Source organism: Panthera leo, chromosome B3 (assembly GCF_018350215.1).
Source record: "Panthera leo isolate Ple1 chromosome B3, P.leo_Ple1_pat1.1, whole genome shotgun sequence".
NCBI lineage: Eukaryota > Metazoa > Chordata > Mammalia > Carnivora > Felidae > Panthera > Panthera leo.
In genome coordinates this window covers 113573296-113591105 of record NC_056684.1, presented here as the reverse complement: position 1 = coordinate 113591105, position 17810 = coordinate 113573296, and the positions used below count along the sequence as shown (strand labels likewise).

Sequence of the window (17810 nt, the reverse complement as noted above, 5' to 3'; positions counted from 1 at the left end):
AATGGAAGACTCACCTGATGCTACTCAGAAGCCTGATGCACCAAAGAAATCTCTCCCAGGTTGATGAGGTGAGAAATCAAAACCAGATCTGGCCACCCAGACTTTAGAACGGTTAAAGCTTATTACAAAGTTTCCATTCCCACCCAAAAGTGATTCCCCTCAAAGAGATCAAAACCCAAGCTCTCTAGTTTCATCCCCATTCCCTGTAACCTGTACATTGCTCCCTGAGAAATCTCTTTGAACCACAAAATAATCCTGTCTCTTCCTTGTTTCAATGGCTCCCCATCACCCTCAGGAAAGAATTCAAAGTGACTAGTGTGATGGGTAACACTTTTCACAACCTGGCCACTGCCAATCTCGACAGACGGACCTCATGCCACTCTCTTCTGTGCCAGCCACAGCACCCCTCCCATAGGTCCCCCATGGCACCTGCCTCTAGTCCATAACATGGGCTTTTCTCTAGGCCAGGAGCCCCCTTCCCAACCTCTTTCTCCTCTTGGGAACTGCTACTGATCCTTCAAGATCCAGCTCAAGTGTCTCCTCACTGGAAAGCTCTCCTAGAGAGCTTCCATCCCCAAACCAGGACTCATGCACGCTTTCCACAGTGATATCCTACACCTACAGCCATCACAGCACACTTCACTTACTCATCCATCACACTTTCCCCCTCCTGACTATGAGCTTTGTAAAGAGCTTTTGTCTCTGTAAAGAGCTTTTTAGCCCTTAGCATCTGCCTAGCACAGGACCTAGTAGATAGTAGGTCCCTAATAAACATCCTTTTTGTATATCAGACTAAACTACTTCAGTCACCACTCTGATGTCAATGTGGGAGATTTCCCCTTCAAAAACAGAGTTATTAAGCTCCTGTTCTTTCCCTTCTGACACTTTCCCTGCATTGCCTAATGTTATTTATCACACATATTCAGTGCAGGTACATAAAGTTGAACACACTTTAGAGGAATTTTAAAGCATATATGTTATGTCCAGTGAGAAAAATCACAATAGCAGTTTCATGCTTCTTTAAGGTAAGTACACATCTAAAGCTTCAACTAATTCTTTGATTGCCCCTACTTTGCAGCCGTAGGTGCCTCATTGATTCATCAAATATTTATTGAGGAACTACTATTACCAGGCACTATCGTAGGCTGTGATGATCCAGTAGCGAACAAAAGAGACAAAGATTCCCACCTTCAAGGAGTTTACCTTCTAAAAAATATTTTTTAACATTTATTATTGAGAGACAGAGAGAGACAGAGCATGAGCATGGGAGGGGCAGAGAGAGGAGGAGACACAGAATCTGAAGCAGGCTCCAGGCTCTGAGCTGTCAGCACAGAGCTTGATGCGGGGCTCAAACTCACAAACTGCGAGATCGTGACCTGAGCCGAAGTCCAATGCTTAACTGACTGAGCCACTCAAGGGCCCCAAAGAGTTTACCTTCTAATGACCACAAGACAAGATTTTTTTCTTTTTCTTTTTTCTGATTACCTGAGTTTTGTATCATCTTGTGAAAGTACAAGCTATTTTCCTTGGTTGCAGTTTGATCCCTGAAAGGTCAAGGTGGGTCTTTCTGGTTGGGCCTTGGATCTACCCCTTAAGCTCCATCAACCACTTATTCACTGAGGTTTGTTTCCTGGGCTCTACTTTTAAATATTTCAATTATTTATTTTATCTCGGGGAGGCATGTTCTTTTGTCACTTAGAAACACTTAAGTTATCTTGCTTCTAGCCTCATTCATCTATATATTGTATTTAAAAACAAAACGAAATTTGTCCCCTTAATCCCTAGCCCGCTGGGCTATCATCCATCCTCTATGGCTGAAAGTAATACTTCCAAAAAAAAACTTAGATTCTCTTAGATGTTTGTGTGGGTCTATTAGTTTAGAAACATGGTTAAGAAAATCAACATCACAATCCAGAAAGACCTCACTGTCTTCCATTGAAACACAGAATCCCCTCCCTAGCATACGCACACATACACACACGCACACATCTGCATTTAACCCATCAAACTCAGACCTTCTCCTGAAGGTAGGGAGTAATTTTGTTCCAGCATATCATAAATTGTGGAAAGGACTGAACTTATAGAATTCTCCAGTACACATATTTCAGTTATCCAGCTGCCATCTTGGCTTCTCTGGTTTATCTTGTCTTAAGCAGTGGTAAATGATGGCTGACCATGGGATATAGCTTGTGCTAAGTGCTGGCCACATGTCCCTGAATAGGAGGTGACTTAAATATAAGTAAGCTTAGGCCTCACGTCTCACTGGATTATAATTATTTAGAATAGGTAGTAGATTCCAGATAAATGGAAGAGATCTATCGCATCCCTGAAGAGAAACTCTAGGGTTGACTGTAGATATAAAAAAAAATTTAAGAGGAATCAGATGGTTATTTGAGACTGGAAAAAAATGTCTTTAAATGTTGTTGTTTTTTTTAAACAATGTATTGGCTCAAAAGCACAGACTAGCAATAGGTAAGTAATAGCAATGAGTTGATAAAGAAGAAGGAGAAGATTCGGAGAATGGATGTGACTGATGGGATTGACAGAGGTACACACACCTGTTTTTAGAAGCAAACTTACAATGATATCTGCTCAGTCGGACAAAGTTCTTTAACTAGTCTCCTTGGGAGCTCAGATGGAGACACATTCATCTTGGTATTCTTGGTGCCTAACACAGATAAGAAACCCACTGAATAAAGAATGGTTCTCAAAGTATGGTCCCTAGACCAGCAGTATCAACAACGCCTGAGAATCTGTTAGAAACACAAATTATCTGGCCCCTCTCCTAACTGAATGAAGCTCTGGGAGTGGGGGCCCAGCAACGTATACATTAATACCCACCCCACCCTCACCCCGGTGATTCTAATGCATGCTGAAGTTTGAGAACCACTGGAATAGAGGTTCTGGTATGGAAACACAACCACTCTATATCCTTGACTAAAGAACAGCACTACTCTATCTGGAAAGATCATCCATCTTCTTTGATTGAGCATGTGGCTTTGGAAGGGATGCACATGGAACTGTAAGGGAGGAAAGAGAAACATTCTCAGCCACTCAAATAAGCCTCATCAATCATGTTGATCAAGGAAATGACGTGTTGCCAATGGATTATCTTCACATTCTTCTCACAGGGGCTTTGGGAAAAGTCATAAACTCCCTAATGTGGCATGCCAGATGTCCACGATCCACACTGCCTACTTCTCAAGTCTCATCCCTTGCATTTCTCCTACATCCACCCCCCTCCCCCATACTCCCAGTCATAAGGAATTATTTCAGCTCTTCACATGACCATGCTCTTCCCATCATATCTTTGGTAATGATATGCCCTCTATCTAGAATGTCATTTTTCCATCTCTGTATTCTCAGCACTAAGTATAGCTGCAGGTACACAATGGATGCTCCACTTCCCTAGATATTCAATGAGTTCATTGTCTCCCTACTTCCAATCTCCCTATCCCTAACCATCCTACACATCTCATCCAGATAACCTTGAGAGTGCATAGCTATGATCATTTTAGCATAAAATCTAAATTCAGTCTGGCATTCAAAGTCTGGCCCCAACCCATTTCTAGATTTATTACAAATGACCACCACAGGCAAATGAGGCTCCTTTGCCCTCTTCCCAGCATATCCTGCATTTTCTTACAACACAGATCCCAGATTTACTGAGTACTCTCCAGGAACTATAGAATACAGGAGTGATCAAGACAAAGTCCTGCCCTTGAGGCGATTATATGAAAGCAAAGGAGGCAGGCAGTAAACCCATAGGTTAATTTATAATATGAGGTTAGGTAGTGATAAGGACAATGAAGAAAATTAAAGCAGGCTTGGAAGAAAGAAGAGGATGGGATGGGGCTAGGGGCTCCATCTTAGATAGAGAGGTGAAGAAAGACTTCTCTGAGAAGAGGACCCTTGAGCAACACTGAATGTAGTGAAAAAGGAGGCCAAGGAGGGGATATGGACAAGTGCTCCAGTCAGTGGGAATAGCAAATGCAAAAGCGCAGAGGCAGAAACACTTTGGTGAATGTGAGAAACAAGAGTGTGGGCTATGAGGCTAGAATAGATAGGGGGGAGAGTTAACAGGAGATACGGGCAGGACATGGCCCATTTTGAACTTAATGCCTTAGTTCATAGCATTTCCTGATCTTTACTCATCTTTGCCTGTTGAAATCCTTTCTATCCCTCAAGTGCTATCTCCTATATTTTCCTCCCTGGACCCTTCAGATTCCCCTCTGCTGAAAGAGATGTGTTCTTCTTCCGAAATCCTGGAAGCTTTGGTGCACACCGTCTTGTCTGAAAGCACCACACACATTCTACCTAATAATGTTCTCCTTTAGAACTATTCTCAAACTACACTGTAAATATCTTGTGGGCAAGGACCATATCTTGCTCATTTCTGAATTTCCTATAACATTAACATAGTGCATATAGCAGGGGCTCTACAACTCACAAAATCATCAGGTTGGAAGGCACTTAAAGTCTCTTCATTGAGCCAAAAAAGTTGTTTTTGGAGGGGCCATAGCTCTAAAACTATGCTAATATATGCAGGAATGCAGCTATTGCATAGGAAATGTCAGTATGACCAAATGAAATGCAGCTTAATCCAACCAGTATTTATTGAGTGGCTTATCAGAAAAATGGAGAAAAGCAAAGCCCTCAGAGAGAACTGAACCTAGGTCAGAGATCAGCTGGACCATTCTTGGGCTAGACCACCTTGCCAGACCCTGTTATAATCCTCCCCACATCCTAGCAAACATCACAAATGCATTCTGGGTTTTTCATGCCACATTACGATGCAAACTAAGTTCTCCTCTGGGCACCACTCCTAGAAATCAGCCATTCTTCCCTTCTTTATGATCTCTGACCTAGAGGCTTCTCATATTTGGTACAGAATTCTCTTTGATGATGGTAAACACAAATCTGACCTCAGAAAATCCTTCCAATTTGAACCCCTCTGGGATCACACCCCCCCCCCCAACTCCCCAGCATCTCATTCTTGGGCTTTTGGCCCCATCATCTCTGTAGTTGAAGCAATTGACAAGACTGGCTTTGGTGTTCTTGTCCCTTCTGCCTTCATGACACTGAGATGGTAACGGGAACATGTGCAGGTCTGGGAAATTAGCCAGTAAATCCTAAGTAGTGAAGAAGTCTGCGGATAAGAGTAAAATATTTTCAAAATATCTAGCCCAGCCTTCCCATGAACCACCTCAAAGACTGTCCCCCAAGAAAGCTCTCTGACGTTCATCTAATTTGATCGTAACGTACCTCATGCTTCCAATATGTCTCTCTTTGGCAAACTATTGCTAGCAAAACAGAGCTCCTGACCAAGAAGCACTTCCTGGTGACTCACTTCAGTGTTCCCTTCCTCCTATTGATCCCTCTTCCTTGGTCCTGTCACTCCCTGGTCTCCCTGCTGCACATCTTTAACAAGCTCCTGTCCCTTTTGAGATTTATAGCTTGTCAGACCTTTGCATGCTGTGTCCATCCTCTCTCAACTCTAGCTGCCCCTACCTCACATAATAATAAGTAGGCTTTCTTTAGCTAAACACCACAGGGTTTTAGTGCTTTTAATCTTTTTCTATAAATTAGGCCTTTCGTGGCATCTGAACAGCTGTTGGAAGTAATATACATTCAGCTAAGTGCCATGGACCCTTGAATACCAGGGAGGGTGGGACATGGGTAGGTGTGGTGTGTCCCTTGTGAATGGAAGCATGTGAGGTTGTGTGTGTTGATATATGTCCTGTGGCTTGGGGATAAAAGGTCAAAAGGTCACTAGGACCCTTAACCATTTTTATCCAAAACACACTCCTAAGAGGCAACAGTATCCAAATCCAGGCTTTCATGGGAGGGGCTCTAACTTCTGTTCCTGGCACCAGCACCACCACCACTTGCTTATTGTGTGGCCTTTGAGTAATTCCCTTCTCTCCTTCATGCTTCAGTTGCTTGAGGTGGTTTAAGTGATTCATCATTTTAGGACATTTTAAAATGCTATATAGATGTGTTAATGTTAACAATGCTGATCACAGTTGTTAATGTTAACCTCATAGGCACACGGTGACACTTTATGTTTTCAAAGCAATAATTACAGCCAACCTGCACCATACCCCTGAGAAGTGGATTTTTAAGGCTGCTCCACTCAGACTCATTTGTACATGGTCCTACCCCAACCAGTGCACATTCTTAGTTTGGGATTGGGCTGTGGAGGACCTTGGAGCTAAAGTATGGAGAGCATTCTGCTAACTTGACCAACCAACCCCAAAGTCTGTGGTTAATGGATTACAAACTTGGGTAATGCTGGACAATAAATTACAACTATAATAATAAAGCTGAAAGTACACACAATTTAAGCAGAAACACCAGTGTTTTTTATCGGAAATGAAAGAAACCATTGATCATAGCAACTGTCTGAGATTAGCAGGGAGCCACATTTTCAAACATCCTGCAGTAAATCCAGAGCAGATCCAGCTGGAAAGCAAGAGTGGAAATAAAACTTGAAAATTCATACCATGCTTTGAAGTCTGCTTCTTTCACAACCATAAGTCCCTGATTCGCCCCAACCATTCTGAGCTGCTCTTGCTTGTTGAATTTATTTTGAAAGAGACACAAGCCATGCACTTGCATATAATCTTTCAAAGGGACTCCAGCTTTTTGCAGGGATGGTTGCTTGAGGAGTATGAATCCCAAAATACTTTCTCTTGCACATGAAATCAGTCATCAATTCAACTGGAACAGAAAGGCTTCCAATACCAAAACTAGAAACCACTCTTGGTTCTAGTAAGTACCACTTTTTCTCTTAAGTTCTTTCCTTTACCCATCCATGCACTTTTAATTTTTAGTTTTCAAGTGCTATTATCTGTCAAAAACTATTAATGCAGATAAGAGGATACTAACATGCCAGACGCTAGAAATGCCAGGATGGCAGCCTAATCATGTCTTCCTTTCCATGAAGCTGTCTGGGACTCCTGAAATGGGCTGTGTCACCACACTGAAGTTACTGCTATCCCATTAAGTCATCAGAGGAGAGAAAGCCAATGGTGCAGGTTGAGCAGAGCTTCAATCTTGCACAGGAGCCACTGTCACCATACGTCAACCTCACCTACCAACTGTGCTTGTGTGGACAGGAGCCCAGTCCTTCTGCCCAAATCCCAGATGACTTTAGAATAGCGCATGGAGTCTTGGGCCAGCTGGACTGTTAGATCCTTTCTCTGCTGATCAGTATGGGGAAAAGGGATATTCCCTATGACTGAGATCCAGTCACTCTTAGTATTTTCGATGACCACCAGGAAGAATTGGCAAGGGCATCTAAGAAACATGTCCTTGGCCACAAAACAGTCACAATAACCTAGTCAATAACCAGTCACTCGACTTCGTAATAATCTAGTTGCCTGAGTTTCTGTCAACAAAACAAAAAACTAAAAAGGAAAACACTTTGATTCACAGAGACTGGTTGAGAACAATGTAGATTATAAAACCAGAAATCTGGATTTCCACCCTTAGGTTCATAGGGCGATGATTTTTGGTCAATTTGCATAAGTCTTGAAGGTTCCATTCTCCCCACAGAATGAAATAATGCTTGTGAAAGGCAGGCTGAAAATTGACAAGCACACTGTACCTATGAGAAGTTATTCTAACAAAATAGGTAAAATTCAATTTGTGCTCTCTTTCCTTCTCCAAGCACAATGCTATGGGGCAGGAGCAATGCGGAGAAAGTCCTTGACCTCTGGGGTCAGCTTCTCTCTTCTTGGGCTCTCCCACCTGGGAACTGGATAATTCAAGAGTGGAAGAAATCTCAATGAAGGGAATCATACCATGGACCCAAGCAGTGAACATGGTTCCGTCCACATGATCCAAGCAACAAGCCAGCCACAAACTTAGTAAGGGGGGGAAAAAAAACTAGCAACACAAAAACAAAGAACTCTCAACTTTACAAACACTGGGAGGGCAACAGCTGGTCAGCTGAGATTAAAGGAGCGTGAGAGAGCACCTCCCCATCTCCTGACTTCTCCTCCCCCATAGAGGTCCTTGCAGCCAGTCAGGGCTTGCTTTTACAGCTCTGTGAAGATGACCTTGTTCCAGCTAAGATAGGGGCTCTTTTGATCTCAGCAGGGGGATGCTCTGGGCCTGCAGCTGGCAGATATTAATAGTACAGGATCCGCTGGGGTGGAAGAGATCTCTCAGTTGGGCCAGGTCACTTATATTCATTCCCTGCTCTGCATCAGAGCAGAAGGGACTTCATTTCCCTGAATTGGCCCCTGCTGGGTATTTCCCTTAGGTCAACTCAGATCATTTTATCGCTGGCTGCTCTTGGCCGCTTGTTCTCACCCTACAACCGTTTTCAAGGGAGCACTGTTTAAGCCGTGCCCTCTGCTCTGCAGCTGAAATCTATTACAGGACAGGGTGGACCCTGAGCTCACCCCATCGGTGTGTTTCTCGCTCTCACAAGTTTGCACACACATCTTCTTGTGTATAGGTCTGTGTGGGGGAGAGGCAGAGAGGGCAAGAGACAGACAAGACAGGAATTGTTTAGAGTCAGGAGAGAGCAATGTGGGGAGAGGAGGCTCTTACAAGTATGCCAAAGTATCAATGCTAAGATTCCTGAAGATCCTTTCTATTATGCTTAATCTAGGAAAATACAAGGCCATTCTTCCCACACCATAAATCAGAATTTTAAAACCCCATCAACAAGTGAATACTCCTGATCTTCAGACCCACATCGTGATCTCACAACGGTAGAGCTAGAAAAGACTTCAGCAATGTTGTATTTATCCAGCCTGTCCTTTAATAGAAAAAAACCCAAGTTATCAAAAGACCTGCCCAAGATCACAGAGCTAATAACACAATGTCAAAGTTGATACATGGGATGCTGGAGACAACAAAATAATTTATACCTGTTAATCATAGTGGCATTAACAACCATTGCAATGTATTTGAATAGGTAGGTATAAATGTTCTAGGAAAATTGTCCATTTTAGTTTAGTGGCAAGGAACTTCATTATAGACTTCAGGAAAAAATATTTCTATAGCCTCTTTACCTGCTCAGCTATACAAAGGAAAGCTCTAGAAAAATCAATTATTTCCATTGCCCCTAGGATTTTATAATTTTAAAAAGTTGTCAAAGGATGAGCGGGTAAGTCTCCCCTTGCCCTGAACACACCTTTACCATTTTCTGGAAGCAGTTACACCGGAGCCCCAAAACAATTTCCTTTGTATCTGTTTTGTTCCTCTTCTTTGCTTAAGATAAGAAAGCCAAGACAAAGCAAAGTACTATTACTTATCATTTTTTTTAAGTTTATTTATTTTGAGAGAGAGAAAGAGAGAAAGAGAGAATCCCAAGCCTGCTCTGCACCATCAGTATGGAGCCTGAAATGGGGCTCAAACTCATGAACTGTGAGATCACAACCTGAGCCAAAATCAAGAGTCCAACACTTAACTGACAGAGCCACCTAGCCCCGCCACCCCCCCCACTGCTGGTTTTTAAATAAGGAAACAAAAAATGTTTTTTTCTCCTCAAGGCTGACTAAATGAGTGTGTGTGTGTGTGTGTGTGTGTGTGTATGAATGAAATAAATCACAATTTTTAGTCAGGTGCTTTGTGTGAGTCTCATGGTTACTGTTTACAAGGTATTTACTTTGGTATCCATTCAGCATTTATTTACTGCCTACTATAAGCCTAGAACTTTTCTAGTCACTTAGGCACAACCATAGATGCAAAAAGAATACAAGATAGCCGGTGCCCTTAAAAAAATCTTCCAATCTAGGGGCAACTGGGTGGTTCAATCAGTTGAGCATCAAACTTCAGCTCAGGTCATGAGATCACAGTTAGTGGGTTTGAGCCCCGTGTCGGGCTCTGTGCTGATAGCTCGGAGCCTGGAACCTGCTTTGGATTCTCTATCTCCTTCTCTCTCTGCCCCTCCCCTGCTCTGTGCTGGGTCTCTCTCTCTCTCTCTCTCAAAAACAAACATTAAAAAAAAGTCTTTTTTTTTAATCTTCCAATCTAGTCAGGAAAACATGAAAAGTTAAATTAGTTTTCCTAGACCTTTTCTTTAGAAAGCAGAACAGGTAGAAGGGTCACAGAGGAGGAAGAAGGAGTGAGACCAGAGCAGACTGGAACAAACAAGGGGATTTTGTGAAAGTGGTGGCCTTTAAATAAATCTTGAAGGGGTCAGGGAATTTGGGAAGAAAGGAAGCAGTAGAAGTGAAAAAGGGAAATGCTATTCTAGATGGAACATGCTGTCTCTGCAGTGGCATGGAGACAGGAGTGGGGAGTGGTGGGCAGAAAGTCAACATGGTTGGTATAGGAGTTCACCCAGGACATTGGCAAGAACCAAGGGGAACAGGAAGAAAAGGGCAGACTGTGAGGGGTAAGGAAGCATTAACCGTCTCTAGTGGTATTTTGGAAACTGATCCACACAAAAGAAAAGAAAAGCAAAAAAATCCCGATTTTTAGCATGTGCTGATTCCCATGGTGTAAATCCTTCCACCCTGGCTGATTTCAAGCTAACAAACCACAAATTCCTGAATATTTTAAAAGTGACTTCTTGATTTTAGCCCATTCTCAGGAAATGAGCTAAAACAACTCCAAGATTTCCGAGTAGGAAAGTGACACAGTAAAAGGAAGCCAGATTCGGAGAGTTTAATTTGGTGATGGCAGAATGGAACTGGTAGCGAGGCTAGAGTTGGGAGGCCATTTTGGGATCTATAAAAATAATCTAACTGTGAGTTTAATAAGTCAGCTGATCACAATGCAAATTACAAAGAAGAGGTGCCTGGCTGGCTCAGTCAGTACAGCATGCAACTCTTGATCTCAGGGTCATGAGTTCAAGCCCCACACTGGGCATGGAGCCTATTTAAAAATAATGTATACTATCCATAAACATTTTTTTAAAAATTTACAAAGAACAGGGGACAGAGGAAAAAATATTATCTGGAAAGAAGAGCCAAGAAGACTAGATGACAGGAGTACAGGGAGGGAAGAAGAGTAAACAATTCGGGTTTTCGGTCCAGGTGATGGGGGGAGAGATGAAACATCACTGAATGTGGAAATAGGGGACACAGGGCATTTTACAACTTTAAAAAATAAGTAATTAGGTTTTTTTTAATGTTTATTTATTTATTTTGAGAGAGAGAGAGAGAGTGTGTGTGAGTGGAGGGAGGGAGAGAGAGAGAGGAAGACAGAGAATCCCAAGCAGGCTCCTCACAGACGAGCCCCACTCGGAGCTTGATCTCATGAACCATGATATCATGACCTGAGCCGAGATCAAGAGTCACGCTTAACTGACTGAGCCACCCAGCTGCCCCCAAGTAATTAGTTTTCACTCTGAAAAACACCTAGAAGCAAGGGCTGTGGTCCTTCCAATTCTCGAGATGGTAAACTGCGGCCAATCCATGCAAGACCACCTGGAAGTCAGGAGCCTCACCAGGCCTGCAAGTCCCATCTGCTCCCTCGTGAAGACTTCGCAGAAAATGGAAGCGCAGAGGGATCTGTCACAGCTAATGCACATTTATCCAGCCCACAACCAGCAGAGCTCCAAAATGTCACATAAGAACTTTCAATAAAACTAGAAACCACCCACTGGCTCAGTGGTGTAATTCCCCTTGCTACGTAAACCATAGCCAGCCTGACCTTTGCTAGCATGGGAGGGTGGAGAAAAGTTTGCAGATTTACCGACGTGGAGAGTTTTTCTTAATCTTTCTGTAAAGCTGGTTGGGAATGCCCCATCTCCAGCACATGATGCCGGTATACACTTTCAGCCAGTCCCAAAGCACCCAGCACCAGCAAAAGGCTACATTGCCATGGGACCACCAGGAAAGCCAACCTGTGAGCATCAATCTCAAAAACCAAGCCACTCAGCAGTTTGCCAGCCCTCATACTAAGGACCCAAAGCAACCTACGGAGCTGTGACAAGGCTCAAAGTAGAGGTGATGGATGTCTATGAGGGTGCTTCACTCAGATGAAAAGGGGAGCTCGCCTCTGGAGACAGGGCAAGAGACTCTCCAAATAGAAGGGACTGGATGCCAGGAAAGTTGGCTAAGCTAAACCTCCAGGCTCTGGCCAGGTTCACTGGTCAGGGCCTGTTAGCCCAATCTCCCCGCGCAACATGGGGCAGAGAGGAGAGGCCGTGGGACTGTACGTCAGTGTCAGATTTCAGCCCCTCTAGGACAGATCCCTTACCTTCAGACAGGGACAAATCATCAGCTGGAGACACCAGGTCTGCCTGGGAAGCTAGGGCTCCACTTAGATGCGTTGTAATTTGATTCGTCAAGATAACCTGTGAACAGACAGGGAGAAGGTGGGGGAAGAGAGAAGAAAGAGAGCAAATTAATTATTAGAGCTCTCAAAAGACAGACTGTGGTTCAGGGGAGGACTGATAAGCACACAGGTAGGAAAACCCCAGCTCCGACTTTCATCAGTTTTATCTTTAGGCCAGAATATCTAGCAAAACCTATAGGTCACTGAAAACACAGAAAACGGGAAACACGCTTCTTTTAGAGCTTAAACCACCAATCAATTCTTTCTCAATGCTGAGTAAATTGGGACTGAGAGGTGCTGTCGTATTAGCTAAGTAACAGAAGTCTACCCAGAGAGAATTAAGATGCATAGGAACACATTTTGTCAAACTTCAATTTTTAGGATTATATCCACAACCCAAGACATTGCTAGTGCTAAATAAAAGCGGTAATTTAAAATTTGAATGCCTACAGCGTCTTCCTTATTAACTCAAGGTCAGAGTTTTATTTCCAAATTTGTGAAACTGTAATAAGATTCATCTGTAAAGGAACAACACTGTTCTTTTAAATTCATTGAACGCCAACAAAAAACTTCCAATCTCACTATGTATTTAAAACACAAATTAATATAATCCTACCTACGCAAAATAAGGCTCATGACATTTCAAATCCATATGATCCACTGCCACACAGTGGCACTTGATTCAGCCAAGAAACCATTCTTTTCCTGAAAAATCTTCACTTATAAAGTTTACTATATTGCTTAGAACCCTGAAGGAAGAATACACTACAGATTCTCTCCTGGAACATTACAACATGACTCACGCCACAATCATTTCTCAAGATTTTGTTCCCATGATGCGTAAACACTGTGAGCATCCTGGTCACTCAGAGGAAACCTCCCTTCTGAAAAGGGTACTAGGCATTTAGTATCTGGAATAAGCATCTCGTTGGACTGTCTTGGTCTGTCCCAAGGGTCAGCTATGATTTTGTTGCCACCCTAATTTGAACAGAAATGGAAACTGTCTCTATTCTTTATTGTCCAGCTTCTCAGCCACACCTCTGTCACTGTCTCTTGAATGAACCAGGGCCACATTATAAATCCTATACCAATGGCAGTTTAATTGAGGGCTGAGAGGTGGAGCATGATGGCAAGGTCAGGCAAAGAAATGAAGTACTCTATTAGCAAAGACGACCTTTCCAAGGTCTTTGTTGTGTCAGCTAGGCTTGTGGGTCTCTAGCTATGCTGTAGCGATGATCAGACAGTGCAGCCTTCTACTGAGTATTTGCTAACCTTGTCTTCATATTCTTCTGTATTGCCTCTTTTCATCTGGACTGGTGAGAATCACATACTATATGCCTTCAATTACAATGGCTTTATACAGTCAAATCACAGCCTGCTCTTTCAAGAACAAATGTTCATTTTTAGGAGTATGAATAAAAATGAAGTCCATTTCTCTCTTTATAATATAAGGCATATGCTCTGGAGTTTAATAAAACTGGGTTCAAATTCTGACTCTGACACTGTGCACCTTGGGAAAGTTACTTAAACTTTTGAGCTTCATTTATTCATAGGTAAAAATCACACCTATCTTATAGAATTTTTACCAGAATGAAGTGAGATAATCAATGTGAGGTACCTAACATAATGTCCGGCACATAGTAAATATTCAATAAATGGAAGCCATATATTGTTGTTATATAGGTTAATAAGTTAGTAAACGCCACGTGCTTCAAACGACTGGATCTAATGTGAGAACACTGAAGAATACTTCAGTACTTGGTCGTTTCTACCAATCCTTAGTCCTTCTTAAGTTTTATTCAACTGCTAAGAATTTATGTTAAAATACCAGCAAGAAAAGTAACAGTTATTTAAAGGCAGGTCAATAAGATACTGAAAATACCATGACCGGAGTTTTATTTACCAATGAGCAAAACACTGTATCTGTCCGCCCTAGTTTTTTAAAATGTGAAGCTTCCGAGAGATAAAAATAGGTAAGCTCTACTTTTTTAGAGGATTCTTCTATAAGATGGCTTGGTGAAAATGAAATAACTCTAATGATATGGCAATAGTAATATGAAAAAAATATATATATTGAATACTTACCTTCCAAGGCAGGTTACCATATATACAGGAGAAAATAAAGAGGTAAAGGCACCATATGTCTTCTCTAGAAACTTGTAAGTTAAAAGACAAGCCATTTACCAAAATATTCAGTTCATTTTTCCCCTCAATTTCATTACCATTCCACTATAATGGAAACTTGTCCTGAGATGATGGTTTTGTATACCCAACTATTAAGTTCTATTCTGCGGAACCAAAAACCAAACTGCAGACGTCCCTCAGAAGGCACTCACTCCAATTTACACTCCCAATGGAAGACTAGATGGAAGAGAAAACATTTCACTCTCCAATGGCAAGAGAATCAGCTCCTAGGGGGGTTTGCTAATAATCCTCTTTTTTTTTTTTTTTTTTTAAATTGTGCATCAGAAAGCAAAATCACTGAAAGGATACATAGCAACCAAACTCAGGGGTTTGCTAATCACACCATCTTACTAAATTGTTGTGGTTTTCTAAACCCGTGTTCAGTAAAATGATAGAATGGAAACATTTTCAAATAGCATCAATTACAAATAATCATGACTTGGGCAGAAGCCTATAGACATGTTGTCCTCTGAGGCAATCTGGAGACTTGAAAACTACACTCTTAAAATAACTTATAAAATACTACTACAGTTTATAAACAGAGTCTTAACACTATCTGGTTTCTGAAAATTTGTTCTGACACTTCAGAAGGGCTTTCCCGCTGCTTTGCTCCATTGGAAAGCTTGGGGCTTCTGATGCTTGGTACTATATTTGTGTGACTGCAGTTTGCACAGTAGTAGGGTTAGCGCTTGAGAGTCAGACCGGAGTTCAGACCCTGGGTTCTACCACTTACTAGCCGTATGACATTGGACAAGTCTCATAACCTCTCTGGTATGATAATTCTGAACTCACAGGGTTTCATTACACTGGATAATGCATATAAGGTCCCCAGCATTAGTGCCTGACCAAAGGTAAATGGTTAAATGTTAGTCCTCATGATTGTCTTTAGTTATCTTTTAATAACTGGTACCTTCCTTTTTATTTATATTTTTCATGTTTTATTTCATCCTTACACCCTCCTCACACCCCCTGCTCCTGGTCCAGAATACATTCTACCTCAGGGGCCACTGTGTGTCTAGTCTGATCCACCTGACAGTGAACTATTAGAAGTATTTCTGCTGGGGACTCCAGGAGTAGCCATTTAGTATATTCTAGCCCATGGTGAGTACTGGAAAATGGGGGACAGAAGAGAAAATAAGACAGCCCTGGAAAAATCAGGGTGGAGAACTGTCAGATCCAAAGGCCAAAAGAAGCTCCTTTTATTTGACTCTTGGAAGGTGACGAAAAATGGATTTATGGTCAGTTGGGGATAGAATAGCAGAAGAAAGGCTCGTTTTCAACAAAACAATAACTCAGTATTTACAAGTCAGATTTTTTTAAAGAGCTAAGTATATGGCACATGCCCTCATTCAACTTTCTGTGGGGGCAGGTGAGAGGCAAAATTTGTAATCCCCACTTTCTACAAGGTGAACTAGAGTCACCTGCCTGAGATCAATAGCATAGATAAGAGGGGTGTGCAGGCCTCCTGCCACTCTCCCTCCTAAGGCAGCAACATGCAGAGGAGAGGAGAGAGAACGCTCAGCTCAGACCCGAGGACAAGTGACTTCTCCAGACCTTAGGTTCCTTTGTTCATTATTTTTAGTGTCCATAAATTACAAGATTATCAGTCCTACACTGTAACAAGCCCAATCTTGTGACAAGAGTCCTTTTGGATTCGAATGCTATGAAATAACCCTAAGTGAAGTAGGTAAATAACTTCAGCTTCCACCAAAGTGTCAAGCATTTGAGGTGATCTGAGCGGAATTCTGCCTCTCTTCTTCATGATTTTCAGTGGCCCCAGATGCACGTGGCTGTCATTTCCGAGGCCCACAGAAGGCCTGGAATCTAAAGCTCTTCATGAAACCCAGGTCTGTGTGCAGGAGTTTAAGGGGGAGGCTGGTCTGGAGGAATCATGAGGCACCTCTGGGGCATTTCTATGCCCATAAAAACACCCACTTCTTCCTCCCACCCACTCTCTGGCAGAAACCTGCTACAATCTAACACAGAGATTCAGACAAGTTTCAAAATCACTTTAATTGGGCCTGTGGGGCTAGGTGCAGTGATTGTCCTGATATTCCTGTTTGTCTAGGCAAATAGGCAGTGCACCAGATACCCTGGCCAGCCAGAGAAAGGGCATCATCCAAGCAACAGAGACAGAGGCCGTGGGCTGGCTGTGCTCACAAACTGCCTACCTGTCGCCAAACCTTGCACTCTCAAAATGACAGAGCTCTGCTTTTCAGAGGCTCTGAAGGCATGGTTTAAGTTTTTCTTCTGTTTGCATTGAAAATGGTCTATCTGCCCAAGGTACACTTTCTTAAACTGTTATTTTTGGTATCTAAAATGATCCTAATTGCCAGATAGGACAGTGCTCGAGCCTTTCTACCTAAACTATAGGTCTTGGATAAGTCAGAAAAATTCTGGGTTTTAATCCTGGCTCTGTTTAAGGGTCGCTGAATGTCCTGCTTTTAAGAAGACAGAGGCCGGAATTTTCCTGTGAGAAATTGTTAAGGTTCATTGAGTCCTTTCATCACCAAGGCTTGAGAGAAAGGCCCTGGAGTGGTTTTCACCAAACTCTCCTCTTGCTTCCCAACCATGACAGTGTCTGCCCCAACCCATCTGCTGCCTAGAAGCAGGGAGTGAGAGGGAAATGGGGTGGGGGTAGGAAAGTGGGGGAGGACAGGAGGGGTGGTGGGGAGCTCTGGGTGCAGTGCAGGGACAGGGTAAGTGCCCACAAGGGCATGCCTAGAGGCCCACACTCACAGACTCATGCTTCTTCCCTGACAGCTCCCCATCCCAACTCCTTCCTGTCGCTTCCAGCATTGAAAAGAGATACCCCGTATTTGTTGTGAGGAAAAGTCAGACCAAATACCGTTGGAGTTTGAGCATCACAGATCTGGTTTTACTATTCCCTGGCTTAATTTTGCCAAGCTCTGGGAAATTATCAATCATTCCACTATGAAAAAATAATCATTTTTTTCTTTAGCTTCAGCCCAGAAAATAAATATCAACTGTCAGTTCTAGAATAAAGAACTGATAAGGTTTTAGTATTCCAGCCTGCTTGAAGGTCTGCATTACAATTGTTCTCTGGGAAAATCTGAAAGGCTGTGGGGGATTTTCCTTTCAAAATATTTGTGGCAAAAGGACCAAACTTCAATTTGACTTGAAGAAAACACTGTTGTGGGAGTCAGGCAGCCTGCCTTTTATTTCTGGCTGTGTCGCTAGTCTGCTGTGCAATTCTGGAAAATGCTCCTAACCTCTCTATACCTAAAAAGTGTTGGGTCCATAATAGATGTCAAGAAAAAAATGTATAATGAATGGCTTTAAATGTAGCAGGCTGCTATGAAAAATGTCATACATTTCTTAAATCTATTTTTTTAAGTTTTATTTATTTATTTATT

The 17810-nt window shown here is 42.4% G+C and overlaps 1 protein-coding gene across 3 annotated transcripts in view; it reads right to left on the bottom strand.

The window, feature by feature from the left end:
• Positions 1 to 17810, bottom strand: part of RAD51B (RAD51 paralog B) — a 640959-nt gene that overhangs the window by 217398 nt on the left and 405751 nt on the right. For all 3 annotated transcript variants that reach the window (XR_006203916.1, XM_042943592.1, XM_042943590.1), the window contains exon 8: positions 12172 to 12268. Coding sequence is in view for 2 of the 3 variants with exons in the window: in XM_042943592.1 (XP_042799526.1) it covers positions 12172 to 12268 (97 nt within the window). In the remaining variant the exon portion in view is untranslated. The remainder of the gene's footprint in view (positions 1 to 12171; positions 12269 to 17810) is intronic.